At 52.5% G+C, this 27,765-nt stretch overlaps 4 protein-coding genes across 4 annotated transcripts; 1 reads left to right on the top strand and 3 right to left on the bottom strand.

Annotated features, from left to right (window-relative positions):
- Window positions 1–193: 193 nt before the first annotated feature.
- On the bottom strand, window positions 194–14,827 carry AYO20_00617 (hypothetical protein; the record flags this gene model as incomplete). Its single annotated transcript, XM_022638926.1, has 2 exons — window positions 194–9,691; window positions 9,791–14,827. The coding sequence occupies 2 exons, from the start codon at window positions 14,825–14,827 to the stop codon at window positions 194–196; spliced, it is 14,535 nt and encodes a 4,844-aa protein (XP_022505209.1).
- A 611-nt stretch (window positions 14,828–15,438) lies between these two features.
- AYO20_00616 (hypothetical protein) lies at window positions 15,439–18,823 on the bottom strand (the record flags this gene model as incomplete). The annotated part of the gene is made up of 3 exons (XM_022638925.1): window positions 15,439–16,606; window positions 16,655–18,287; window positions 18,340–18,823. 3 exons carry the CDS (start codon window positions 18,821–18,823, stop codon window positions 15,439–15,441), a joined length of 3,285 nt encoding a protein of 1,094 aa, XP_022505208.1.
- A 4,886-nt stretch (window positions 18,824–23,709) lies between these two features.
- AYO20_00615 (hypothetical protein) lies at window positions 23,710–24,072 on the top strand (the record flags this gene model as incomplete). Its single annotated transcript, XM_022638924.1, has 1 exon — window positions 23,710–24,072. The coding sequence occupies one exon, from the start codon at window positions 23,710–23,712 to the stop codon at window positions 24,070–24,072; it is 363 nt and encodes a 120-aa protein (XP_022505207.1).
- A 925-nt stretch (window positions 24,073–24,997) lies between these two features.
- On the bottom strand, window positions 24,998–27,745 carry AYO20_00614 (hypothetical protein; the record flags this gene model as incomplete). Its single annotated transcript, XM_022638923.1, has 3 exons — window positions 24,998–26,782; window positions 26,830–27,619; window positions 27,669–27,745. The coding sequence occupies 3 exons, from the start codon at window positions 27,743–27,745 to the stop codon at window positions 24,998–25,000; spliced, it is 2,652 nt and encodes an 883-aa protein (XP_022505206.1).
- Window positions 27,746–27,765: the final 20 nt, after the last annotated feature.

Raw genomic sequence — 27,765 nt, 5'->3', positions numbered from 1 at the left:
ATGCTTAATTACTAGCTAACAAACCCACGACCGATTTATCCATCTACCCATCTACCCTATTATTACCTGTGCCTCTCCTACCCACCATGACTCTCCTCTCGCTCCTTTGGCTGCCCGCCTTTCATGCCTATGTGACCAAGGTAGTCAGTCAGTGCCGTCAGTGATGTGGTCGGTCAGGTCAGATCAAGATCGATCACCCCTGAACGTCGACGACACTCCCAAACCACCCCTTCAACGCTGTCGCCAACACACCCGGCAGATCCCTCACGTCCCTGACGACGAGATAATACGGAAAAGGAAAACCGTCGAGGTATCGCTTTGTGCGGACTCGCATTTCGCCAATCCCTTGACTGGACGAAGACGAAGTGCTGGCACCCCCCAACAAGGCGTGACTGGGATCGGGCTCAAACACCGCTTCCTTGAGATCGAGGATGCTTTCGTCGCCGGCGTCGACAATGACAAAGACAATCACGATGCGCTCCTCGTCGTGCGCCTGGCGGACCAACCTCGCAATCCCGGCGTGGTCTGAACAGTGCCCGTCGCTGACGATCAGTTGGAGCTGCCACTGCTCTTGTCCATTGCTGCGTCCCGACTGTTGCGTCCTCGCGTCGCGAAACAGACGGATGCTCTGTCTGAGCAGGCTCTTGACGTCCGTGCCGCGCTGCTCGAAGCTGAATGAGCGAAAGACCGGGGGGCCCGACTCGGCCGGCGAGAAGGGCTGGCCAAAGGGGTGCGCGACCGTGATGGTCGGGGCGTCGCCGAATCCAACCACGCAAATCTCCCCAACCTCGAGCATGGCCAGGGACTTTGTGAGGAGCGCCAGCGTCTCGAACGCGAGGACGTCGGCCCCGGACTCGCTCATGGACTTGCTATCGTCCACGGCCACCATGATCTGGTAGTTGCGCTTGCTGGGCACGGAGCGCCGCATCCAGATCTTGTCACGCTTGTAGTTGGACGCGATGTAAGGGATGATGCGTCGGATGTTGAGCCGCTTCCCGGTGCGATAGTCGCCGCGAAGCTTCGTGGCGGTCGTGGGCGACAGGATGAGGCGGAGTTGTTCGGTGAGCACGAGTGAGAATTGGTGCGTGCTGGCTGAACACTGCTGCCAAAGCTGAGCGGCGTTGGAGCTGCTTGTTGGAGGAGAGGCTGGTTGTGCTTGGTCGCCTCGGAGCTCGAGGTGTTCGATGTCAGGCGACAAATCCTCAGACGCGGTGTCGCCAGACTCTGGGTATCCGTCGTATTCTTTGGGCTGGGACTGATGGTCGGGGACGAAAGCACCTGCATCTCGCGCTTCTCCTGTTGGATTTGCCTGGGCCTTGAGACGGCTGAATCTCTCCACGATATCTTCCTGCATCTCCGGTTCCAAAACGTCAGGAAGGACTGTGTCCTCATCCACCGGCGCGTCTTCGTCTTCTATGGCTTTGCTGGGGTCAAGGTTTTGAGCCTGGTCTGCTGCCGCGGCACCAAGAGCCTGTGCATCTCCCTCATCTTTGTCCCGAACATGCTCGAAATCGACATCTGCCATGTCCACATCTCCTTGATCGTTTGCCCCTTCTTGCTCTTCCGATACTGGCAGGATTTCGCGACGTTGATGCCATCGGTCGAGTACATCCGCCAACTGCTTCAACGATTGGTTCTGCTGATACTCGAGATCCTCTGCCCGTCCGGCGCCGCGCTCAAAGGCTCCAGTGCCGGTCTTGCCTTGCTCTTCATCTTCGGTCGCCTTGCCGGGTTGAGATTGCTGTGGATTCGGCTCCGTGTCAGCCTGATTCATACCCTCGACGTTCTGTTCGGCATCGACGTTCTCCTGGACCTCGTTTGCCGCTCCAGACTCCCCACCAGCGGTTTCCTCCAGATCGTGAACGGTATCGTCTTCTCGGGTATCACGACCGCCCTCCTCTTCGTCTTCCTCTGCTTCGGGCTGGTCCTCCATAATCTCATCGTCTCGAGCCACCCCATTCTCCGCCTGTTCTTCTCCTATGTCCGTTTCGTTCTCGTCGGCGTCTTTACCGGACTGATCCTCCTGCTGGTCGGTTTCCTGGGCGTCCTCCAAACCATCGCCGTCGACTTCCTCCTTCGGGTTGTCTATATCCGACAACTCTTCCATACCATCGTCTGAAATATCATCGTCCTTGATCTCCTCGTCACCGGCCAACTGCAGCTCTTCGGGAAGGTCCAGAGCCTTCTCTTCCTCGACATGTTCGTCCATTTGTTGGCCTTCAGGCCGCTCTCCTCCCTCATCTTGGTCTTCGCCGTCTTGGTCAATCTCCTCCTCTAGCCCTTCCATATCTTCCACGTCGTCTCCTTCGTCCCGATTTCCCTCTCCTGCAGTCTGATCATCTGATTTTTGGCCCTTGGCTTTGTCATTCTTCATCTCCCTTTCTTTCTCCGACTCGTTCTTGAGATCGTCCCAGAGTTTCTCATCCACAGCATTGGGGTCAAGATCATCAACAGTGCCTGTCTCTTCGTCGATATCATTTTGCTCTTCGTCTCCAGACTGGTCCTGGTCATCGCCTTGATCCGAGCGTCTCTCATCAGAGTCACCCATTTCACCTTCCAGGTCCTCATTGTCCATGTCAACCGCATCTTCTGTTTTCTCCATTTCTCCGTCTCTCTCTTCCTTTTGCCCTTCGCGTGCAAGCTCGGACAGGTCTTCATCATCTTGCACATCCTTGCTGATATCCTCCGCACCTTCTCCTTCTCCCAGCCCGGTCCCAGACTCTAGTTTGCCTGACTGCTCCTCACCATCTGCAGGCTCCGAGGGACGACAGAACCCCTGTTTTGCGATCGACGTGAAAGACCTGGCCAGCTGCAAGGCAAGGCGGGACGTCTCCAGGTACAGCGCAACATGCCGCTGATGGAGATGCTCGCATATGGAGTAATACTGGTCCAAGACTGGCATTGCCACGAGTAACAAGTTCTTGGCGGCTTCAAAGTCCTCCGGAGCAAGGAGCTGAAGTTTGTGCATCACTGACACCTCAAGGCGGCTGGTGATAGTGCTCAGCTGCAGCACGCGTAGTGCCTCAACGACGTGCTTGTCCGAGTTTGAGAGCCATCCTTGGTCTTCCTCCGAGCTGGGCATCTCCAACGAGAGGGAAGACAGTCGTTGCATTGCCACAAAAACCTGATCTACCACGTCCTTGAGGTTCTGGTCAAGCTCTCGAACAGAGAAATCCGCCAGAGAAAATTGTGTTCCGTTCGTCGTCGGTGGCGGAACCGTCTCTGTCCAGGGAACGATCTTGCGCATGAGGTACTCGATACGAGGCTCGTTGACCTGCCATACCACGAGGAAAGACCTGAGTTGACAAACGAGGTCGCGAAACTTCTCCATCAGTGCCTGTGACGTCTCCCACGCCATCCCCACGGGTGCTGCGGGCAAATCAAGAAGACCGAGTCTCAAGTCTTTGATCTGATTAGTGTAAGAACTGAGTGAGTCCAAGCATCCTTTGATGTCAAACTCTCCTTGTTCTGCCTGGAACGTCAAGATGCGACGGGCAATATTCAAGATCTCTGCGAGCCACGCGAGGCGTTCTTGCACAAAGTCGATATTGTGAGCGGAAGCGGTAGATCGCAGAATCTGGCCGGACGAAGATGACACCATGGATCTGAGCATCGACAGTAGAGAGCTCAGTCCCTCGGTGTCGGACGCTTGCTGTGGACTGACTTGCCGTTGACGGATTGTTAGGGACAGCAAGCCTTCCAAAAGGCCAACAGAGCGATTGATTTCGCCTTCGGTGAGGTCGTCAGAATGATCCGCCCGAGCTGCGCGAACTTCAGGCATGACATCGAGTAATTGGTGGAACGAAGCGTTGGCACCGGATTCGGCTGACCCATGAGGATTCACTGGTGAACCCGCTACCAATGCGAGGATGGTTGCACACGACGATTGCCGCTCAAGCTCAGTGGTCGGGAGATTTCTTCTAATCCCCATGTGCGCAACTGCTTTCAGTGTATCGGCGAGCAGTCTTCTCTTCCTCTCCTGCAGGTGCCGGACGAACGAAGCGTTGTCCTCTGTCAATGCTGATGGAGTCTGCGTCCTCAACTGCTTTGACGCTTCAAGCAAGTCTTCTCGGAACGAGGCGATCTCCATGTGCGCTTGGAATCCAGAATCCTTTGACTTGTACACATGTTGCATGCTTCTCACTGCGCCGAGCGGCTGCGTCAGACGCTCAGGTCGTGAAGTCCAATCATCGATCAGCAGACGGCATCGTCCTAGTGCATCTGCGACTAGTTCATGGTTATAGCGAGGGGCAAGAAGATCTTCCACGCCGCTTGTTGGGGAACCGTGCCTTGAGTCTTCAGGTGCGGAACATACAACACCCTGGTTGAGGAGCGCACGATACTTGCGCACGATCTTGAACAACTTGTGGTGCGATCGACGCGCGCTTTCACGGAGAGCTGTGACGTTCGTGTCCTTCCAGCTTGCGAGTTTGATCTGCTCGCTCAAAGCCTTCTCGAGTCCAGCACGACCTTTGTGCAACATGTCCTCGACACCACCCTCATATCGGCGATAATGATCAATGACGTTTTGTACACAGGCGGTGATCGTTTTGAGGTGCTGATGGGTAGCTGTCATGCGCTGCAAGGTCTTATTGAACGTCTCGAGCAGCCGCAAGCGGGCCGAATATTGACCCAACGTCGCAGATCCGAGAAACTCCTGCAGAGTTACGACCAGATGTCGTTGATAAATAACACAACCTCCATCATTGGTGTCGAGGTTTCTGGAGTTGTGGATGACAGCCTCATAGGCGATGAAGTACCAGGCTTGGGCGTCTTCTTCGTGTTTACGCCTCTCTTCATCCAGTAGCCTTGACCAAGACAAGAGCTCCAGACGTCTCCAGCTAATGATCAGTGACGATAGCTGCTCGACAAGTGTGCTAACCGACCACTCCCTGCTAGCAATACTTTGCCATTGCGACACGATCTCGTACAGCTTCTCTGTCTTGGTTAGAAGTTTGGCGATGGGATCACCGAAGCTCAGATGGAGGACTTCGTTACAATATGACAGGACCTCGGCCGGGACTGCATGTTCAGGCCATTTCTCTTGGATCGCGTAGAACCTTGGTTGAATGTCGTGCACCAAATCCAGTAGTTTCTGGCTTTGCTTAACGTCCGAGTCGGTATATATGTTGAAGGCGCGGGCACTTTTGTCGCTGTCGAACTCGTCCATTTTTACTTGCAGCTGCAGAAAGACGCTGGGTAAAAGGTCAAGAAACGAATTTCCAGTGCCCCCACCAACCCCAGGGATCATGGGCATTAGCTCCAAGGTAGACAGAATGAACGCTTCCACAGCTTCTTGCGGGTTTCGTCTGGTGTAGATCTTCTGATGTAGCGTACTGAGCTGTGTTGCTGTAGCACGAGCGTTGAATTCTTGTTGATGCGCTTCAGCGGCCTCGTCTTCTTCTCCATCTTCAAACTGTGGAAACATCTCCCTCATTTCGCGACTTTCGTCTGCCTCGTCGTCAAGTGCGTCCCCTCGGTAAGTATAGTAGCGGGACCGCGTTGCAGCGTCGGCTTGGTCTTGAGTCAAGCGAGTTTTCCATTCGAAGTAATAGCTGTCGATGACCCTGAGGAGCTCCTCGGTGAGGAGGCCGTCTTCCTTTACTGTTAGAGTAGTTCTCACTCCGATATAATCCAGCCAGTGAAGCTTCACTGCTGGAGATGCGCCATGGCGGGGCTTCCAATGTTGAACAGTAGCAGGGTTATCACCCAATAGAGGAGTACTGGCGATAAGTTCGTGAAGAGCTACCGGTTTGCTGGTTCGACTTCTCTCCTCAATCTCAAGCTCCAAAGCAAGATACAGGCATTTCAAGAACCATAGAATCGGCTTCGTAAAGTCATCGAATGCTCGATGGGAGCTCTCGAGTCGTTCAATGATAGTCCTCAGATTTGACATTCCTTGTTGGCTAGACCACTGCTCGATCCATTCCGCACTGCCCGGTCGCAGTCCATGAGTGCCCTGATAGTCCAGGACGACAGCGACAATTCTCGTAAAGATCTCCTGGAGCTTGAAGAGTTCATCTTTGCCTGGTCGTACCACCGCTTGGGGCGGAGAGACGGTACCCAACTTGAGGAGCTCTTGTCGCAGGATCCGGATAACAAGAGCTGTGTCCGTTCCCATCATTTGCCTGTGGAATTGCTTTTGCCCCTCGATTCGGGAAACCAGCTCGTCCTGTCTGCGTTCATGGAGATGATACACGATCTTCGGGTATGTTGCAGGGTCCAAAGGCCTATCTGGTACCATGAGGATGAGGCCAGCGAGGGACAAGTTAACAAGACATGTTTTGAGCTGCTGAGGACCAAATTTATCTCCGACCTGTAATTGCAGCACGACAGGGAGAATCAGTCTGTCGTACACTTGGCTGAGAACATCGCCGTTGGCCCCCTTCAAAAAGATGTTGTTGCTTGACATAGTGGCTAGCTGAGATATGTCTGCTGTTCCTCCTTCGGGAAAGCATGAGCTTGCCTCCGGCGTCAAAAGAGCATGGAAGGAAGACATCAGGCCTTCCAAAATTGAGAGGAAATCGTCCTTCAACGGAGAGACGAGGTTTCCAAGTAAAGATGTGTGGATTGCCAGCGCTTTCGTCAGTGTTCGTAGTTCTTCTTTCGCATGACTTAGGGTGCCGAGAGGCTGCTGTTGGGCTGAGGCAAGCTGAGCACTCAATTGCAATCCAATCGAGCCATCGTCCACCAGAATATCAGCATCTAGGGAGGCAAGGTGGGCCAATGAATTTGGCACAGAAGTCTCGGGGCCAAGAGCCAGTGATGGTCTCTCAGACTGGCGTATGAACATGACCAGATTTCCCAGGAACGGCTCGTCCGCTATGCGCTTCTGAGACTGAATTGCCTGGTATATGAATCTGATGACCTTTTCAAATTTTCCTTCAAGGGGAAATCCCTTCGCAGATTGCTCCTGCAGCCTAGACACTGCCTCTTGAAGGTCCAGCACTAGGGTTTCTGATTGTCCTGACTCGATAAAGGACACATACGCATCTTGCAGTCTGCGCCTCAGACCCGAGAGTGAGCTTCGAGGTTGTGACAATGAGCGACAGGCGAGATCGAATCTCCCGATGAGCTCTTCCAGTTGAATCTGACAGTTGAGTTGTGACCAAGTGCTTGCTGTCTTTGGGCGGAATCTTGGCCACATGTGCTGCAGTCCGAATCCAGTCTTCAGCCTTGTATTGTGATGCCCCAAAGCCTGCAAACACGATGAGAATTGAGAGGAGATCTCCGGAGACTGTTGCTGAACGAGATGCATCAAGTCACCTCCAATTTGTAGATATGCCTGAAAAGAAGCCATGTCGCTCGTCTTCGTGTCATAAAGGAGGATGAGCTCATGGGCAAAAGTGAGGATCTGTGCGATAACTTCTGGCATGTCCAAATTGCTCATCATCTGGATCTCTCTGCGAATGACTTCTGACATTGACGAAATCACAAGCCTGCCAAAAGCCGCAATCTTGGGCACTGTCCCAACTACTTCTCTCTTTGAGACAGAGGTTGATCGCTCGAGGATGGTTTGGTCCTTGACAGCGAGAGTTTTGGCTCGACTTGATGCGTTCGACATGATCGAAGTGATTTCTGCCAACTGCCGTGTCATATACCAGTACCTTGTAAACAGCTCTGTGAACGAAGACCTTGAGAGCGCATCCCTGGAGATTGCTTCAAGTAAGACCAGTGGCTCGTTGAGCACGATCATTTGGGGAAATCGGTTGTCTGTCGCAAGATCCAGAGAAGCAAAGGTTTGGTACACACTTTCCACCTCGAGTAGACTTCTCTTTTGGATCTCGTGTTGTAGTAAATGGTCAGGATCAGAAGCAGGTAAGGGGCAATTCGCGTCTGAGACCAACATTATGTCTGTATGATCAAGATTGTCAACCGCAGCTTCGACACTGTGAGCTTGTTGAATTTGGCCAGCAGTTTCCGACAAATATCGCAAGCGGGTGAGCGCAGAAGCTACCGGATACTGGACAGCAGCAGCATCATGGCTCTCATAGATATCAGGCATAAAGACCTCGAGCGATCGATTCCTCATCGCCCTCGAAAGCTCTCCGTAGCGTGGGTCCATTGTCAGAAATATCCTGAAATTCGGATGCGGCTCAATGATCCTCGTACCGGTGCTCCCATTGTGTTGCTCGCTAATGGCCAGCGATCCACCTGGTTCGAGCAATGAATTCAGCCTGTCCAAAACGGATGGATTGCACAAGTTGGCATTTTCGAGCAACAGCCACGAACCCTTCTCGACAGCATCGACGAGCACGCCATCATTCCATACGAACCGCAAGCTTTGATGATCACCGGAATCGAGGATCCTTGATATCATTTCGACTTGTGTTCGAAGTTCCGGCAAAACAGACGCCAAATCTAATATTGCTGCCCGAAGTTCAGGGACCTCTATGTCATCGCCTTCGAAGAATCGCCATAGGCTCAGCAGTTGAGTTTGGCCTTCCCCATCAGCTTTATTCCCCAGGGACGCCGCGATTCGTTCTCGGAGCACTTCTCGTACTTTGGTCTGGAACCTGCTGATGTCACGACGGAGGTCGTACTGGTCGAAACCACCAACAAGGTCTATCGTGTCCACGTCCGAGTTCATTGAGAACTCGATGAGCTCGACTCCCGCTGCAGCTGCGAGATACCGAATTAGGGTTGTCTTTCCAGAGCCAGAAGGCCCGGCCACGATGATCGGCCAGTTCTGTTTGACCGCTATCATGATAGAGTTTGAGGCGGGAAGTTGGCGGGCGGACGGAGCTGTGTCTGGCGCTTCAGTGCTCTGCAAAACGGGATCCCTGGGTAGAAAGGCATTGCCAACTTGGATAAGAGTTTCAGTCATGTTGTGGTAAAAGCTCTCGGGTGTTGTGGGAGTGTAGCTTGATCCAGCTTCCTCGAGGGCCAGGTCTCTTTGAACGGGCGTGCGAAAACGTTCCGTCACAATAGTACGAAGGTGGTAGGACGAGTGCATCATTGGCTGCTCTTTGCACAGTTGCAGCCACCGATTCACATCGCGGAGATTCAATTCCCAAGGTCCTCCATGCGCAAAAGCTGGGTTTCGAGCTATGGCCTGCTCCAGCTGTGAGGCCGCGTTAATCACACTCTCGAGTTGTTCGCCATCGACCTCTGGAAACTTGGACTCGCAAATGCGAACCAAATCCATGCGTTGGAAAGAGTCCGCGTAGACGACGGTGAACCGATTGACAAAGGAAGCTGGGAGTCCTTTCCGACCTCCACCTTGATGATGAGGATTTTGCGCAGCAAACAGGGTGAAATCCGGATGACAGATGAAAGACTTGTCCAGCTCCGCGATATATGCTTCTCGACGGTGATCCAGACAGGCATTCAGTCCTTCCAGAACGGATTGAGATGCCAGGTTCATTTCGTCGAGCAGGACCCATCCACCGGACTGCATAGCCTTGAGGAGAGGTCCGTCTTGCCATGAAAACTTCCCTACTCCCTCGTTCTCGGAGGGAGCATCCGCGCCGAACAAATCCATGAGGTCGGTCTGGTCGGACAAATTGATTCGAGTAAACCCCCTTCCACAAGCTTGGGCAAGCGCTGTCACTATCGCTGTCTTGCCTACGCCAGGGCTGCCTTCCAACAGTATGGGCCTGGGCATTTGTAAAGCGCGAATGATCCTCATTGTATTTTTTGCCGTAGTCGGAGCGTTGAAGACGAGATCGGCTGTCTGCAGCGGCGAATTCTTGATTCGAGGAAGAGAGAATTGGCCAACAAGTAGGTGCTCAGCTGTAGACGAAAGTTGGGGAATTCTTTCATAGCTCTCGACCACATCGAGACTCACCAGGGTTTGTAACTGATCAAGGCACTTTTGCCTTGACCATTTCAAGTCTCCACTACCCATGGAGGTCATCCCAGCTGGATTCGCACCGATGGAGTCAACATAGACCATGAAGGCCCCGTGCACGAAAGCCGACTCTTCGCCCAGTGACTCGGCCCGATTGATAAAGTCTGCCCAGGCCAACAGATCTCGCAATGCGATGCTCTTGGACGCCGCATTATGGAACTCGGTACGAAACCAGGCGGCAAACTGGAGCATCTTCTTGGCCAGGTCCATTTTCCCTGTCCTTAGTTTATTTTCGATGATGGGTAGGAGGTCTGCTTCTTCAGACAAAGGAGGTACCCAGATCTCGGTCAATCGATTTCGTAGTGCCGCCGACAGCTCCCTCTTCCCGTAGTCCCCGCCTGGATTCATTGTGGCGAGAAACTGAAATCTTGGGTGTGCGACAACGAGATTGTCAGCAGAGCCCTTTTCCGCGAGCAAGATTGTCCGGGACGGCTCCAGGACACTGTTCAGGCGCTCGAGAACAGAGTCTTCTGCTAGAGAAATCTCATCAAGCAAGAAATATTCACCCTTTTTCATGGCCCGAACGAGGCTCCCGTCGTTCCAAGCAAATAAAGCTTCATATGCCCCGATGCTAGCTCTGAGATACTCGACGAGCTTGGTGTCATAACTCGATTTATCCAGTGCCTTGAACGCTTCCACGATCTCGTCAAGGTCCAGGTCGTCAGCCAAAGTGCCATCAGGTCTGGAGTGGACCAAGTCTTTCCAACTTGCCCGTACATGGTTGGCAAGCTCGGAACGGTTACGAATTGGTCGCTGAGAACCAATAAGATCACCGGTTTCAGTATTCGTATGTGCGTTGTAGATGTCGAGCGGCGTACCAGACGCTTCGGCAATCACTTGACAGATTTGAGTCTTTCCACATCCAGTTTCGCCGACCAAGAGAACCGGTTCGTGATTTTTCAATGCCTCAGACACAAGAACGAAGACTCGTCTCATCGCTGGAGTCCACACAATCGAATCATGGTGCTGAACGGTGTTCGGAATCCGCGAAAGGCCATACAGAACGCTTTCGTCAATGACAATTTTGATAGTCTCCTCGAGAATCTTCTTGACCACAGCGCGCTCTGCAGGTTCCCTTACTCGTTCAGCCAAGAGCATGAAGCCGTGATGTGCCAACTGCTGCCAGTCATCCACAGGTCTCGAAGCCCATCGAAACAAATCTCGCAGCGTGGCAAAGCTGTTTCGCTGCTCGAACAACCTGGAGGATTGCCTGAGAAGAGACAGCTTCTTGTAAACAGCGACAATCTTGGTGCAGAACGACGGAGCAATCTGAGTCCGTTCTCGCAGTATTATCTCCAATTCCTCCTCCGGGATATCATCGAAGTGGATTTCGAGAAAGCGATTTCTAAAAGCTCGAGACAGCCGCTTGCGTCCACCATACAGGCCAGCCGGATTCTGCGTGGCGAAGAGCATGAAGTTAGGATGTGGCCGCACGATTTCCTGGGACTCTGGAATGAGGAGCTCCCTGTTATCGTCAAGCAAGCGATTCAGAGCTTCGAGTACATCGCTCGGAGCCAGGTTCAATTCATCAAGCACGATCCAATGTCCAAGACGCAGCGCGTTCACCAAGACACCTTCTTGAAATACGAGTTTGCCGTCGGTATCTGACATATAGCTGCCCAGATACTCTTGGAGGTCTGTGTGCTCATGATTGTTGATCCTGACGAATTTGTTCCCTGACAGCTTTGCGAGATACTCCACCATGCTTGTCTTCCCAGCTGATGTCGGACCTTGGAGAAGGATGGGAAAGCGCCGCATGGAGGTGGCGCGAGCCAGATTGAGTAAATTGCGCTCAACGGAGGGTGTTCTGATATAATGTGGTTGGAAGTCTGGAGCTGCAGGGCCTTTCTTGACGATGTGATGCCTGAATGCAATGTAGTCCTCTCCGTTCGGCGGCATCTTGGGCTGTTGGCTGAAGAATGCTTTGCGGTTCTTGATTCCAGAGAATAGGTGCTTTTCAAGCGAGGCCAGGGCCAGATTTTCGGCTGCTCTGCTTAGGACTGTGAAAAAGCTCATCGAGAATCCCTCGTACATGGCACGTCGAAGCCCGTGGCTTGCGCTGTGTTGTAGGACATATAACAAGCACCGAACAAGGGATCGAATGCTGAAATGCGGCGTGTCGCCTGCCCCATCGGTAAGCTGATGTGCTTCGTTGAGCTTCTTCAGCTCGAGGTACGAGTTCGCCAGATCAAGGGCAGCTCGTTTGTCATTATCAAGCAGGGACCCCAGGTAGGTTTGAATGATCTTGACCAGGTCCTCCAGACTGCTATCTCCAGAAGGGACATATATCTCGGTGAATCGTGACCTCAGAGCAGGTGGGAGGTCTTTCTTTCCCGCATCGGTTGCAGGATTCATCGCAGCGAAGACTCGAAAGTCTGGATGAGCAATGATGGTCTCGATGTTACCTGCCTCAGTGAGAAGTAATGATGGCTTCTCTTCATCCCCGTTATGCAGGAGACTGACGATATGATCCAGAGTGTCTGAGGGTGCCAGATTGACTTCGTCCAAAAGTACCCATCCGCCTTCACGGACTGCTTGCACCAATCTGCCCTCGACGAAGGCAAAGGTATGCGTCTTATCACTGTGGTCCACCAAAGCGCGAACCTGCTTCACACTTTCGGCAAATTCGGCCCACCTCGTGCGCAAGACTTCGTATCTCGGTGTATCTAGCCTCCGCTTCTTATTGGCATGGACAGATCCGTTTGTATGGGGATTTTCTGCCGTGCTGAGAGAGTTTGCTGCCATTTGAATAGCTTCCTTCCACAGAATTAGCAGTCTCGCCCAGTTCTGTTTCGCAAATGCCCTCGCGAGGGCTGTCTGGAATTTCTCGTTTCTCTTCGCAGAGAAAGTATCATCGAACAAGGTGTTAAACCTTTCAACAATCGGGAGGACCAAAGATCGGACTGTTACAGGCTTCAGTCCACCGATCAGGTCACCAGCTTCGCTTTGTTGTGAAAGATTGATCACAGTAAGTGTCTGGCCTACCAAGTTTGCAACATGTTGCACCAGAGTTGTCTTTCCGACGCCAGTTTCACCAACCAGGAGGCATGGCTCAGAGCAATCTGCGCACACTGCAATCCGATCCAGCGTCCTACCGGCCGAAATGGTGAATGCAAAAGGTGCTGTCTTGGTCTGTCGACGGCGAGTGGCCACTTTTTTCAGGCGGCTTCGTCCAACCTGCACCACATTCTTGTCCTCAGAAGCAGTTGGGAACGATTCATACAGAACATGCCGCATCTGCTGGGGCGATACGTTCAGTTCGGCAGCAATACTCTCGGCCATCAGCTCATGGAGCTCCGCGCTGTCGAGGTAGCCTGCATAGCAATCAACAGCATCCTTGAATATGTCAAATTTTGCTTGCTCGGGCAGAGGGTCTGATTTTGAAATGGCGCCGTGACGCTCCAGTCTGCGAACCATCCTTCTCAACAACTTGAGCAGGTCTCTTAAAGAGGGCATGCGTGTCTGGAGTCTTTTCAGAGCATAGTTGTCTTTGTATAGACGAAGAAGATTTCCGTGAATGTGGAGAATAGTCGGAATGAAAACACTAGCGTTAGGATATCGAGAATGAACCAAGGTCTCGACCTCTTCAGGCGGGTAGCTGGCCGCTTGTACAGTGCGCCAGAGTCGGGGGTTGAGTAGCCACGACTGGCGCGAATTTGTGACGGGGGAATCCTGCTCGCTTGACTCAATGGTTGCCAATATGCGAAAACCATCTCTCGGAGATATTCTTTCGTTACGGCTGGCTAGAACGAGATCACCGTTCTCAAGAAGTGGACGCAGCACTCCCATGACCTCCCCGGGTGCCCGATCAATATCTTCTATCAGAACCCATCGTCCTTGTTGCATGGCCTTGGTCAACACACCGGGTTGCCAGGTGAAAGATTTGCCATCCACCGAAGAGGTGTGTATGCCCAACAAACTCTTAGCGTCAGTCTGTTCGTTGAGATGCAATGTAATCATCGACGACGATTGATTTAGAGCCCTGGCGGCCTCGTGCACTAACGAGGTCTTTCCAGAACTGGCCGGTCCCAGAATGAGGATCGGTCGGGAGTCCAACAAACACTCACCGAGCTGCCGTAAATTGTGCTGTGCCGTGGCTGTCGGGATGAACGAGGAAGTAGAGAACGTAGAGAAGCTTTGCGTGTGGTCGCCCGAAGGTAAGTGAAGAACCCCACCGATATCAACGAGGCGTGGTGAGAAACTTGCAGGAAGCAGCTTGGGAGCATTCGAAGGTGGCGTTTGTAATGATTTCCACGACTTTTCAATTTCGGCGCGGACATGGGTCAGATCTTTCCAACGACTCTCTTCCCAAAGCTTCAGCAGTCGATAGTCAATCGTCCGGCCCTCCCATTCCCCCAAGATGGCCTCCTCACCAACATACGTCCTGACCATTGTCCCGGAAAATGCGTCGGCAAAATGCATGATTATGCACAGGCACTGGACAGCCAGGTACCTGACTGGCAATGAGCGATGACGTAAAAAGGACGAGAAAAAAACAGGAGTGACAATGTCGGCGAGGATGCGTCGGTCAAAGGAGAGGAGGCGGAAGACCGCGAGTAGCAGTGTGTGTTGGACATCAGCGCGGAGCTCAGAGGTGGTACTCCTTAGACCCATCAGATGGCGCCTCAGATGGTCTGACCGAAGAAGCCACTTGACATGAGGGCGCAGATAGGTCGCAAGTGGCAGGACCCGAGCCAGACATGAAATGGTGGTGATAGTGTCATTGAGATCAGTGCTGCGATCAGGGGTTGACCACCGGGCGAGCAGCTCGGGGAAGAGCGGTTTGTATAGCGCGAAAAGCACATCTGTATATCGAGATTCCCGAGTAGCACTGGCAAGTGTCTCCAAATACTGAGATGCAGTTGTTGATCTGACAATAAGTGATCGGACTTCTGTCGGAAGTACGTTGAGAAATGAGTGGTCTGCATTGAGTTGCGCATCAGCCCAGGAGCAGTATACTGCTATGTCTTCCATGGTGCAACAAGATGCCGCAGATCTTTTGTTCCCTACTCTAGTCCCTGAGGATCAAGAGGGATCGATATACCAAGGAATTCATGGTTGTATGGACGGCAATTCTCTACAGGCATATTTTCTTGGCGAGGCGGCGACAAGCAAAAATTTCGTGTGGCACGAGGCTGAACAAGGCTGAACCCTGAATCGACCAATCAGCAGTCGAGGATGACAACTACAACATCAAGATCCAATATCAAAATACTCGGTACATTTCAATGACTGATCTGATCTTATTAGTTTGAGCAAGAATAAATACCATGTCAAAGTCGATAGATTCGACGCAATACTATATGCCACTATGCACCGAGCAAGGCGTAATCTATAGAATGTCGCTTCGAGTGCCGTCATCAAGCCGCTTCTGTTACATTTGGGTATAAATGTTCCAAAAATAAAACACATACGAACCGCTCAAACTTTTCAGAGTGCTGTGGCAAAAGTTCCTTGGCCAGAAAACACAGAGAGAGGGTTCATTCTTTCTTTCGCTGACCTTCCGAACAAGCAACATAATGACGAAAATGTACAATGCACATATGGGAGGAATTTGTACATAGAATCATGTCGTAAAGGCCTCATTACTCTTCAGTCAGAGCGTCGTCGCCTGTCTCCCTCCAGTCTCTCGACTGCTCCGTGAGCCTCTTGACTCCGGTGACTCTTTCTGCCCATAAAGATTCAGACGCAGTTCGGAATGTATAAGCCCGTTGAGATGAGATCACTCCTATTGCCTGGAGGACGGCCTTGCGGGAGTCGCGGGAGAACACGGCTGGATGGTTGATCCACTCCAGGCTAGCTTCGATGTCGGCGTCGAGAGCATTCATAATGGTGTGATCAACATTGGTTGAGCGCGGAATAGGTGTGCTCGTATCGGAATGGGGGCTGTGGTCGCGGGCGTGGTCTGGTGTGGCGGCCCTGGGGCTGCCTGCCTTGGATTGTGGGCTATGTCGTTTATTCAATGGTTGGGTGGCGCCGGGAGGTAGTGGTGGTAGACCACCTTTGCCGAGCCCTTTGAGAATGGTCCTTGTTTCGTTTAGTAGATGGTGCGCACGCTCGTGCTGACCACGCTGGACAAGAGTGAGGGCGCGGCTTAACATGTCGGACGTCAACAACTCCATACGCCTTTGGACAATGGAGGGATGCGGAGGGATCGGAGGTGTCGGCGGTCTTCCATTCTGGCGTGAGCGGCGGTTGGAGGGCAGCATGGTGATGGTAAGCAGGGATGGCCGGGGTAGTTGTACGATGGAGCCTTCGCGGTGCAAGTCGCCAAATGAGAGATCGGCCTGGAGCAGAGGCAGTTCCTCCACACTCTGAACCCTCTGGTCATCGGTATCAAGCGAACCACCTAGGGCTTCGAGCCCAGACACGATAGACTCCCAAGCATCCTGTGGCGCCGGCTCCGAGGTCGAGGTATCTGGATCAATCACCAACTGCACCAACACATCGCGCTTGTCGCCGAAATGAAGATCTCCCAAGCTTGCTTCAGCGTCCCGACCAGTGGCTCTCTTGGTCGTCTGGAGGGCCCCGTTGATCTTGACAAATTTCGCTGGGGATCCTTCAGGCAGCTTGAGCTTGAGCTTCACATTCTGGTGTGATATCGACTGAAGAGCGCCTAGAACACCTCCGGCACATTCGCGGAGCATCATCCAGTCCTTGACGTATAGGTACGACGCTTTTGTCCGGCTCGATAGCTCAAGCATGCTTTCTGGCTTGTGGGTAAGTCCAAGGCCGAAGGAGTAGATACCGACCCTGTGACAGTTAGCAGAGGAAGTAACATGTGGCGAGCGGCGAACTTACTTTGCAGCTTCGGCTCTCTGAACAACGAAGTCCACACCTTCCATTTCGGAAGTCGAGGAATCGCTGATCAGGAGAATGGTCGAGATGGGATTTGCGGCCTTGCGTTGCATCAAGAGATCCATTGCCACGTTGGCGCCATCAACCACATCCGCCCGCAAACTTTTTTGTCCAACAGGGCGGATCGAGTTGAGGACTTTGTTCCATCCACCCCATGTCTTGGTCGTCATTCCAACCACCGGAACTCCTCCGCCACTTGACCCAAATGTAACGAGACCCATCCGATCTCGATCCCCCAAATTGTGCACGAGAAATCGCAGTGTGTCTCTCAACAGGGTGATTTTCAGACCTTGCATAGAAGATGACACAGGAATAACCACCACAATATCGATCGGGACATGTAGTGACGGAGGGACTCGCCTGTCAACCATGTTCTTTGACATGGAATATTCCGTGGCCGCAGTCGTGGCCGACCGTGGCCCTCCGTAAGACGACGCAACAGAAGGCACGCGTCGAACGGCTCGATTCTGGCGACCGTATTCTTCTTCATCCGTGCCCGAGGTATCTTGTTCGTAGTCGTGGTTGAAGCGAGGAGAGGGTTCGGTGGCATGAAGGTCTCGTAATGCTCGTTGCCAGATTTCCAGCTTGTCGCGATCCTGGAACAAAAGGTGAAAGGTTGGCAACTCTGCTACCGACAGATTTAACGTCAAGATACACTCATCGGGAGATGCATGCACCTGTCGCAAGTGTTTCTTGATCAGAATAGAGCCTTTCAAGGTACATCTCGTCAGTTTGCGGCCGGACTCGGTGATCAACGGAGGCTGGGCGTTCTTCTTCTCCTTGACGCAAATGAGCATCTCTCCAAACAGGTAACACTCAAGCTCTTGCCACGAGTGGCGGTCCTTGCCAACCCTGATAACACTGTGCAGACGTAATTTGCCAAATCTCTGAAACTCAAGCCCGTGCCAGTTATCCACTCGCATCCTCAGCTCTTCGGTGATTTCGTCGAGGATTTCGGCAGATTCGTACGCGAGAGGTGGCTGCTGAGTTTCTTGATGCCTATGCATTGCTGGAATACCGACTCCAGAGTCGCTGGGTAGCGGAGGGACCGGGGGCGTGTTCTGCATTTCATCCATTGGGCCATGGAATTTACCTTCGGGAACTTCAATAGTAACTAAACATGTGACGGTCTGCTGCTGACGTGACCGAGTCAAGGTCGGATACTCGCTGCGAACGGTAACGGTGGGAACCGGGATGGGTTGCTTGATATCTTTAATCTGAGTTCCTGGAACAGTCGTTTCCATGGCGTGGAGGTCGTAATCATGCTTTCGTGGATGACCGGCGTGGTCGTTGGTGTAGTCAGTCGAGGAAGCATTGCCACTGTCGTTGCGTGAGTGAGTTTGCGATCCGTGAGGACCATGACCAATGCCGAGGCGTTCGATGCGCATTCTTTGGCTGTCTCGACTATCTCGGTTGGTATTCTCGCGGCTGAGTCTCTCACTCATTCCTTGTGAGCTGTAGGAGTCATCTTGGACCACTTGTCTGCTGGCCTCCCAGGGCATGGGTGTATTTTGTGAACTCCGCGGCGAAGATACGTCTTTGGAGGCGACGGCTCGAACCATATTACTCAATTTGGCTGTGAATTTAGTTAGGAGTAAGATTTGTAGACAGGAGAGATAGAAACCTACTCAAATCCAGGATGCTGCCTCCCCGGAAGGAATCCAGGCTCAAGGGGGCATCGCATGTCGGGCAGTATTGGGAGTCCGAGTCGCGGATGTATTCGTAAAAGCAAGCCTCGTGAGCGACATGGCCACAGGAAAATTGTAAAACCCTCTCGCCCCTCAATGTATGCTCCAACAGCTCTTCGCAAGCAGCGCATTCCCCTCCAACAAACGTCCTTTCTCGTCGTGAACGTGAGCGGTCCGAGTCGAGCATGCCGGCCATGGGATGCCCAGCTCCTGGGACACTTGTCGTGGGGGAAGGAGGCGGGCGTTGGTCCCTCGTGCGCGGACGATGATCGTTCGGGGTATGCGGCCTGCCCAACGTGCCAGAGGAGATGCTGGATTGTTTGTAGGTCGAATTATGCGAAGCACCGCCCAGTGAGGAGGCCACGCGAGGAGGATACCCGTCGTGGCGGGCTCGCGAGACCTGGTCTGGGAAGTACAAAACCATGAGTCAGTTCTTTTTCTCCCTTATCCTTGCCGTGTGTGTCTCGCTGGAGCAGAAATGATCTGTGGCAACAACGCTGGAGAAGGAGAATCCCGGCCGCAAAAAGAAGGAATGTTGCTGGAGGTCTTACTGTGGGCCGGTTTCGAATGGTTTGTGCTCGTCCGAGACCTTGATCGAGGACGACTGAGAAGTCCCAACTCGTAGAGGTTTTCGGTGGTCTCTCTCGACACCTCGGCGCTGGAGTAGGAACGGTTGTGTTTGGTCATGGAAAGAGATGCCCGACTGGCAGTGCTCTCCCTCTAGCGTCAAACCAATTTCATCAAGAAGGAAGATCCTGAGAGAACTAGGGGAGATCGGTTACCACGTGGAGGGCCTCTCAATTTTGTTTTCCTCAGTGGACACCCGAGAGACGGGGATATCAGAATGGAATCCTGAGGGGGGTTACAATGGCTAAAGAGTATAGTATTGCACTTGGATGCTTCTTGGGGGGGGGAGACTGGAGTGGAAGTAGCTGCAAATTGGTGGATTTGCTGCACTTACTTTTCTCTCCGACAAGGTCAAACCGACTCTGTGGGGGCACTCTCATGATGGACCACGAGCACCTTCGCATTTGAGACCATGAGGCGCGATCGATTCTGACAGTCGCACCGGCGCGGTGGGGGAATCCCATGGCGCAACGCTGTGTGGAGCCTTGCTTCTGGGACGGCGGATGTCATGTAAAGACAGGTTTGGCCAGTCTGGGGGCACCAGGGGTGGCCCTTTTGCAACCGTGCAGCGGGTGGAGAATCTCAACGCCCGTGGGTCGAGAGCGAGAGAGGTCTGGGAGGGGTGTTCTGGCAGGCTCCGTGCTCCGTACAAGGCCCGGGCATGGAGATGGTGTTGCACCGAGCGCCTGGAACCATGCCACTGTAGGAAAGACCGGTAGCCGGCGCCAAAGAGCCGGCATTAGGCGCTCTTTAGTCCCAGAAGCCAGAGGCACCCAGGCACTCCTGTAAAGGCTGCGAAGAGGGGCTCATCGGAGGATACCACAGATGCTAATGCTGCATGGTATTCCGACCGCTGCGGGGCGATTCACGTCTCAGACTGGCTGCCCATTCGAGCCTTTTCTCTGGGGGCGTCGGCTTGCAGTAGTAGTGGCAGTGATCTGCGTCCAGGCTTTCCTTGCTCGGTAAAGAATCAAGGGGTCAGGGAAATGTCCACCAACGTTGCTCGAGAGTCTCAAGCTGGGCACTTCCGGGCGTTCCCTTCAACTCTGGAGCCCTTCAAGACCTTCCTTCCCCCAGGAACAAACGCGTCGGAATTCGAGCCTGGGCAGCCTCCGTTCTTTGACACCTTTGTGGCTCCCGTCAAAGGACCCATGGGGGCAGGAACTCACACGTCACGGACAACCCCCGTGATAGTTCCAGAGGAGAGTTCGGAAACACTGTGACATGAGGGACTGACTCGGTAGAGGTACGAGGTCCAGAACTCCCAGAACTCCTGGGTCTGGAGGTATACAGTCCCGAGTACAGGCCAGGCACCGCCGTTGTGGCCCTTTTGCCTTTTGTTGACATTGGCAATGGCATTGGCAACGGGGGCCAACGGGTAGACGACAGACAGACCAGGAAATCCTTGCCGCATGCCTTCTGGACTCGGGAACAATGGACTTTGTCAAATGTAAGGTACCACACCTTTTCGTCCAACGGTCGACCATGCTGGCCAACAAATGGCAAGACGCCTGCTGGTGGAGCATGGTGAAGCCCAAAAGAAAGGCCCTTGAGGGGTGCCTGGGTATCAATCCTTCCCGGGTTTATCGAAATTTCCCGGCGTCGTAACGAAAGCTAATATGATCTCAAACCACGTTCCTTTTGCACCTATGTACGTATATATGTACGAGTATGTAGGGAATGTGCATACCTATACCTCTGGAGTAATCGATCGACAGAGCTAGACCTTGACTTGCAGAATGTTAGCGATGGCTTTGCTCGGGTGTAGGTATCTCAATTCCCTCTTTCTGCTGCACACGGAAGAGCAAAAAGGCAGCATTGAGGCAGATCAAAGATGGGCCCGCTCCCCAAATGGAACATGTCTCGATACCGCCTCCTGGAAAGACCAACATAACGTAGATCCGTCACATGGACTCCCCAAATTGGATGATACGGTGCTGGTTGCCTTGGTTATGTTTCGAATAACACCTGGAGAACTGGCCGGAGACTTGTATCGAATCAATCCAGCGACGTGATTATGTTCGCCTTGATGGCCCTCTCTGTTCTCGGGAGTGTGATTCTGCGTCGTATACACTAGCGATGTCTGGCTCTGTGTCATCATGCCGTCATCCACAAGGACAAACAAACGGCGGGAAGCCACTGCAGGCTGCCCAGGGGAAAGGGTGGCTTGTTTCCTCAAAATTCATCCACTGGCATCTTTCAGGCATCTTTCAGGAGACGCCAGGCACAATCTTCATAGGCGAAACAGGGTAGCCCATGTCGAAAAAGGTGCCAGTGACATGGGAACCTGCATGAAAAGTCCAGACATCAAAGAAGGGCAGAACCAGCCACATTCGCCCCACGGCGCCCAGAGAGTGATGGGTAAAAAAGACCCGACTGATGGATCCCTGCACCTGGGATATTCTTCAAAGCATCGGGCTGCTTCAGGTACCGACTTATTACTATTATTTGCCCATGGCGATGCTGGTTGTTTGTGTCCAGTAGAAGCAGATTGTTGATTCCAGGGCATCCATCGCAGGGGCCATGCCAATGATAGCTCGCCCTCCAGCTCAACTGATTTTGCTATGGTCATCGAGAACGTCGTCATGTGGCGCAGATCACCCTTGTGTTCGACAGCATGGTTCACATTGCAGAAGGATCCAACGGTCTGACGTCGTCTGTGGACGATTTCTTCCAATGGTCGAGTACAACCAGAGTGATAGTACGTAACTAGGCAAGACCAGCCGCTTGAAGCATGTGAGTTGACTATATTGCCACTGTCAGCACATTACGTACCACTAAAACAATGTACCGGGCACGGAATACTCGAAAGCTCCAGGTAAAGGTGACACAGTTGAGTGCTGTATACGAGTAGTTAGAGCACCGTTGGGTAGGCTCCCTTCCATGGCTCAGGCTTCCAAACCCTCTTCGCTATTGGTGCTGCTCAGGCCAGGGTTAGGGGGCCCGGGGAAGTGACTAGCATCCAAGATACTTACCTAGTAGGTTTTCATCAGATTCCCCAATTCCAAGCCCCCCAAGCGAGAGACTAGGGCAAAGGGTTTGATCCCCTCAAACTGCCGGCATTGTTGGATAGAATTCTAGCATCTGAGCAGTTCGTTTCAGAGTGCACGTACAGCAGTCTCGTTGTACCTGTAAGCGAGATGGGTGGCATGACTTTTCCCAGCGACAAGTTGTACTCACGCACCAGGGCAGCTCTGACCCCCTTGATGGTCTATGCATACCGGGTACTTGGAGGTGGCTGGAGTATCGCACGTACTGTACGAGGTACTCGGTAGGGACATGTGAGTACCGAGTACATCCATTGCGTACCACTCCGTTCACTGCTTCCATAACCATCATCATTCGTACAGATAGATATCCACATGCTTGAGCAGCCAGGGGTGAGATTGTGGCGCTTGTACTCCTATCAGACCTGTTGATTGCAGAAGCCTCACTTCTCAAAGTCTTCATGGTTTGGGTTCGTTCGCGGCAAGGATCAGCAGCTTGTTAATCAGCTCCCACATTTCGGATTTGCTGTTGGGTTTCGCGGCCACAGGCATCCAAACTCCAAGGGTTTGGTGACCAATCCAAAGCACCCGTATACCCTGCAAAGAAGGAGCATGGTCATTCCAGTTTGGCCATTCTCGTGCTCTGGTTGAGGCTTTCGAAGCAAGTGTCCAATCTCCTCGTTGGCACAAGCCACACGAGTGTTGGGCTTTCAATTATTTTGAGCTTGCTGAGGAGCCTCACAACTCCAACAATTATGACTTTTGAGGACCTTTCGCGATCGTCATCGTTGCCATGCAGGACTTTCTCGTACAGGGCCATGTCGCTGGTTCGTCTGAGTGCTCCCACCTCGTTGCTCGTGAACGGATTTCTCTGGCTTCAAAGGAAAACCCCCATTTTCCTGCATCAGTAGTGGGCATTATACTTCGCCTTGGGTCCGCAGATTTGGGTCCATTGACTAGGAATTTCTTGTCCGTAACTCCCTGGCCCAGCGACGCTCCAGGTGGTACAACGTCCCCTAGGCATGTACCTGGTAATAACCAAAAAAACGTGTACAGCTGAAGCAACGTGCTAGAGTGGAGGGGCGTGGAGCCTGTTGAGAGTTTTTCCATCAGCACCAATGATTTGCAACGCTCTCCCTTGATCGCACTCGCTATCTACACCATTTTGACCATTGTACGTCAAAAACCACAGAGATCGACACTGACGGAGAGAAATGGCTCCCAATCGTAGTGATGTAACCAGAAACGGCGGTTGCCAATCTGAGCGAGGACTGGCTTCTACAAGTAGAGTCGATGTTGTGTCCATTTGGGCATGAAAATTGGAGCCGGGGTCATCCTCACCAGATCAATCGATAGACTGAAGAATATTGCTTCGGCTGTAGGTAGGGCTCAGCACCGCTTATGGTAAAATCATAACTCGTCTGCCCCTGAAGCTATTGAAGCTCGTTTGAGAACCGAGTCTGCCAGTCTGCCAGTCTGTTAGAACATCCCGAGTAGATAGTACTTGTCCTGCCCTGGTCAGCAAAAGAGGTGGGTAATCGCTTTGACTAGGTAGGAACTCCGACTCCCGCGCAATGGAAGAGCTGACATTATTGATCAGCTAACTCATTTCCAAGGTGTTGGTGGTGTCGCTTGGAGATTTCGTCGAGTCGGATAAAGGCTGTGTCATCTCTACGGAGTACACCTGAGACGAACCATGGCGGCATCTGTGCGGGAAGTGAGACTTGAGATTCAAGAGTCAAGACCGATTCAGCAGGTACGCGTCCGTAACCTCGACTTAGCTGCCGGCGAGCGATTACTGGAAAAAGCAGCAGAGAGCTTGCTTCTGGCACCATTGAGGTTCAGTGTTGATCCCCGAGCCGTGCTCGTTCCCACCAGAGAACAAGTGGATATTCGCTTAGCACCTCGTGGCGCACGCAAATCATGCCCCGTATTGGTCGCCGCTTCGCACAAGATTCGAAATCTTCACCATCTTCTCCAAGTAGTCGACTCGGCGCCTCACGACCACCGCGGCGTGCCCGACTTCGCAGGGCCTGAGTTTGAGACCAGAGCAAGCTAAGTGATGATTGCAGACGATAAGCAGTATCGACGCGTCCTTAGTTGTACTCAGAGGGGGTTGGTGTACTGTGTGTGCATTAGTTTATCATTATCGGTGCAACCCGCATTGAACTGCCAATCCGGCATGCCTCGTTGCTTAAGGCCATGTGAATCGACACGTTGTTGCTGATCATTTCGGTTGCGGGAAAGGGGATCATCAGGAGGGAGCATAGGTAACGCGCGAGGCTCGGCTCAGCTCCCTCGCCTCATCGTGCCCTGTTTTTCCCGTGGGCAAGCAGGGCTCCAGTTGCTGGGCCAGGGCCAATGACGAGTTTGCCCCTGGTGCTATGGCCAAAGACACCAATATATTGCGTCTTCGCCTCGTGGTAGTCCTGCTGTAGAGCCTTAAAGTTCGCCAAACCATAACCTAATGGAGTTGCTAGAGACACGCCAAAGGTAGCATGGGCCAATGTCTTTCTAAGCGATATTCCAGACCTTCTAGGGAGCGGATGATCAGCTGGGCTTCTGGGCCTTTCCCTCTGGGTTTTCTATGGATCACCGCAGTTTACCGACAGAATTTGTACGTCCTTGTAAGTTTGTGTGTACAAGAGAGTTTGCTTCTGACTTTTCGGGAGATTATGCAAGGAGGAAGTTGTCCCATGGCTCCATGGCAGAGGCAGTTAGATGCGTTGGACTGGACTGCTGAAACAGCATAGCCCCCTTTTTTTTTTGGCTTGCTGCTGGTGGCAGTTATGGGCAACAACCAGTGAGGATTCTGCGTCGACTACCGAGTTCTCTGTAGAGTTTCTGCCGGGAGAAATCTTCCGTAAACCCGAACAATCAGACCTTGGGAAATTTAGGTGCTCAATGCCATGGCTTCTGGTATGTTCCTAAGAAAAAGGTAAAAAAAAAAGGCAAGGTCCAGACTCTGGCAAATGGAAGTTTGATTAAGTCGGCAGTCTTTGATGATCTGGATCACCTGAATCTGCTTGAAGAAGGCCTCTGGCTTCCTCGGCCTCTTCATCGTCCTCCAGGACAGAGTCTCGAACAGCTTCTGCATCGGCGACAAACACTCCAGCCTTGCGTCCATCTGCGGATGCGGACAGTATCCACCAAACGTCCTTTTTGGTGAGCATGCCTCTGAATGCGCCACGCTCAACAAAAAGGAGGTATCGAAGCCCAAGTTTCTGGAACATGTGCACCGCGAGTTGAAGGGAGCTGTTCGCATTCAACGTGATAGGCGTCTGGTCCATCCACGGCCGCAAGTCGATCCCAGTACCCGAAGCAATGTCGGGATGGTAGGTAAAATAACACAGGGTTCTTGAATCAACAACCGTTTCAGCCTCGAGTCTGGACTGGTGACTACCGGGACGCGTCATCCGCTCCAGCGCAAAGGCCAGCTCGACTCGAGAGATGTAGCCTAGAAGAGTGTTCTCGCGTGGGTACTGTCGATTTGCACCTGTCTCAGCGACATCACCTGCTGGCTTTCTGAACGCCACCACTGGAAACCCGCGATAAGATGTGCTTCGGAGGATCTTCTGTAGACTTCCGACAGTATAAGACCTGTTGGCATCTAGGCACTTCATTTCCTCCACTCTTGTCATGAGACTCGAAACAAGAACATGAGGCACCGTTGCATCGTCCTTGTTTTCGAGATATGGATACTCGTTGAATTGAATCCAAGACTCGTAGATGCCTCGTGGCGAAAAGACATCTCCGATCCACTTGGCAAGCATGACCGCAATCATAATTGGCAAAACGTAAGTAAGGGCACCTGTTAGCTCGAATACGATAACAACAATCGACACGGTCATCCTTGTAACCCCGGCCAGTGCTGAAGCAGCACCCACGATGGCATATGTGCCGGGAATAACGCAGGCAACGTCAGGTTCGCAGGCAGCGAACAAGAACGACGTCGAGAAGTGTTTTTGTATCAGCTCAACAAATACACCCAGTGTTCTCCCATAAAGCGCGCCAATTGCCAGCGAGGGCAGAATGATCCCCGCCGGAATTCGCAATCCGAATGTAATGCTCGCAAGCAAGAAACCCAGTAATGAAGCCGCGACCAAGAGCCATGCCATAGACAGAGCCCCTGCAGTTGTGGCACGACAGAGACCAAAAATATCGTTGTTCCCGATAGTCGCACACTCTGCAAACAGATAGTACACCAATTCAGACAACTGAGCCCGCATGAAGAGGTTCGGGTAGTTGATGACGGCAGAGAGGGCGGAGACAACAAGTATTTCGAGAAGCGGCTTGTTGTGAAACGGATAGTTTGTAGATTTACGCAGTCTTGCCACGAACATGTTTAGTTTGATGAACAATCCACCATATACTCCGCCGATGACTCCGAGGACAATGAATGGCGCAAGTTCAAAGCTGTGCCACCTAATCGTGTAGGTGACTTGGTAGAGGACGATTTTGCCAGTATGGAAAGGATTCAACGCTTGAAGCGTGACTGCTGCCACCATCGCGCAGACAAACGATTGCCACATAGTCTTGTCCGGGAAGTAATATGAGAGCTGCTCAAGTGAAAACAGCACACCACCGATTGGCGCGCCAAAGGCAACTGAGATACCAGATGCGGCTGCGGCGGAAAGGACTTCTCGCTTTCGAGCTTCGTTCTGGCTCAGCGACTCAAATGGCTTCATGATGAGATTGGCGCAGCAGCAAGCCAGGTGGACGAATGGGCCTTCTTTTCCAAGCCACATGCCCGAAGAAACTGCAAGGATCTGTGTGATGTCAGGTCAAATACCAACAGGTCTCTCGATGAACCCACCAAACCAAAAGACTTTGTGACCAGAGTCCATGTGCCGAGAAATCTTCTGATGACGAATCCTCCCAGGACGGTCTTGATTTCCGGTATGCCACTGTGTTGGGCATAGATCGAATAGTGTTTGACAAGGACCGCGGCTGAGACGGCAAAAAGTATAGAAAAGACAATGAAGAAAATGTAGCCCATAATGAACTGGCCCGCCTTTGCTCTGATACCCAATGCTGCAGGCCATGGTGTCCAATCCTGACATTGAGTGAATTCATCATGGCCCCAACAGCAGAATTGCTTATTGAGATAGAAGTCGCCTCCGCCAATTCCTTTCTTGCAGTAACCTGTCTTGATATCGCCCAGCCAGTCTGAGGCAATGTTGACGAAAGCTGCGACGCAACCCACCGAGATGCCACTTGCGACGAGGACAAACCAAACGTGACTGGCGTCGAGTAATTGCCTCAAGTTTCCAACAATGCCCGTATCATGTGCCAGGAACTTTCTCAGTCGTTGCCGCTCTTTTGTATACTCATAGATCCAATCGATTGCAGTCAGGTCGTCGTAGCCCACTCGCCTGCCTGGCCCCTCAACGTACCAATCAAGTGGGCCATCATCCTTCTGACCGACGTGTTCAGGATTGTGAGAACCACCTCCTTCAATGGTGGTGCTGGTATCACTTGCCTCCCCGTTCACAGGGAGCCTCACAGTTGTTACTGTCGAGGGTGTCTTGTTCGCATGCGGTGATGGAAGGGGAGAAGGGTCTATAGGGCGAGCCGGTGATTTTGAGTCAGATGTATCGGGCAGTCTAGTCCCAGATATCAGCAAAGCCATGCGCCTCTTTTTGAGTAAGTTACCTTGAAGAGATATCACCGTCCTCCGCAGACATCAAGTCAAGGTGAGATTCATTGCGGTCGGCGGGTGGTCCTGCCATGCTTGTGAAGTTTTGAAGAC

Source organism: Fonsecaea nubica, assembly GCF_001646965.1.
Source record: "Fonsecaea nubica strain CBS 269.64 chromosome Unknown Scaff2, whole genome shotgun sequence".
Classification (NCBI taxonomy): domain Eukaryota; kingdom Fungi; phylum Ascomycota; class Eurotiomycetes; order Chaetothyriales; family Herpotrichiellaceae; genus Fonsecaea; species Fonsecaea nubica.
The sequence above is the reverse complement of the archived record's forward strand: the minus strand, read 5'-3'. Positions and strand labels throughout refer to the sequence as shown.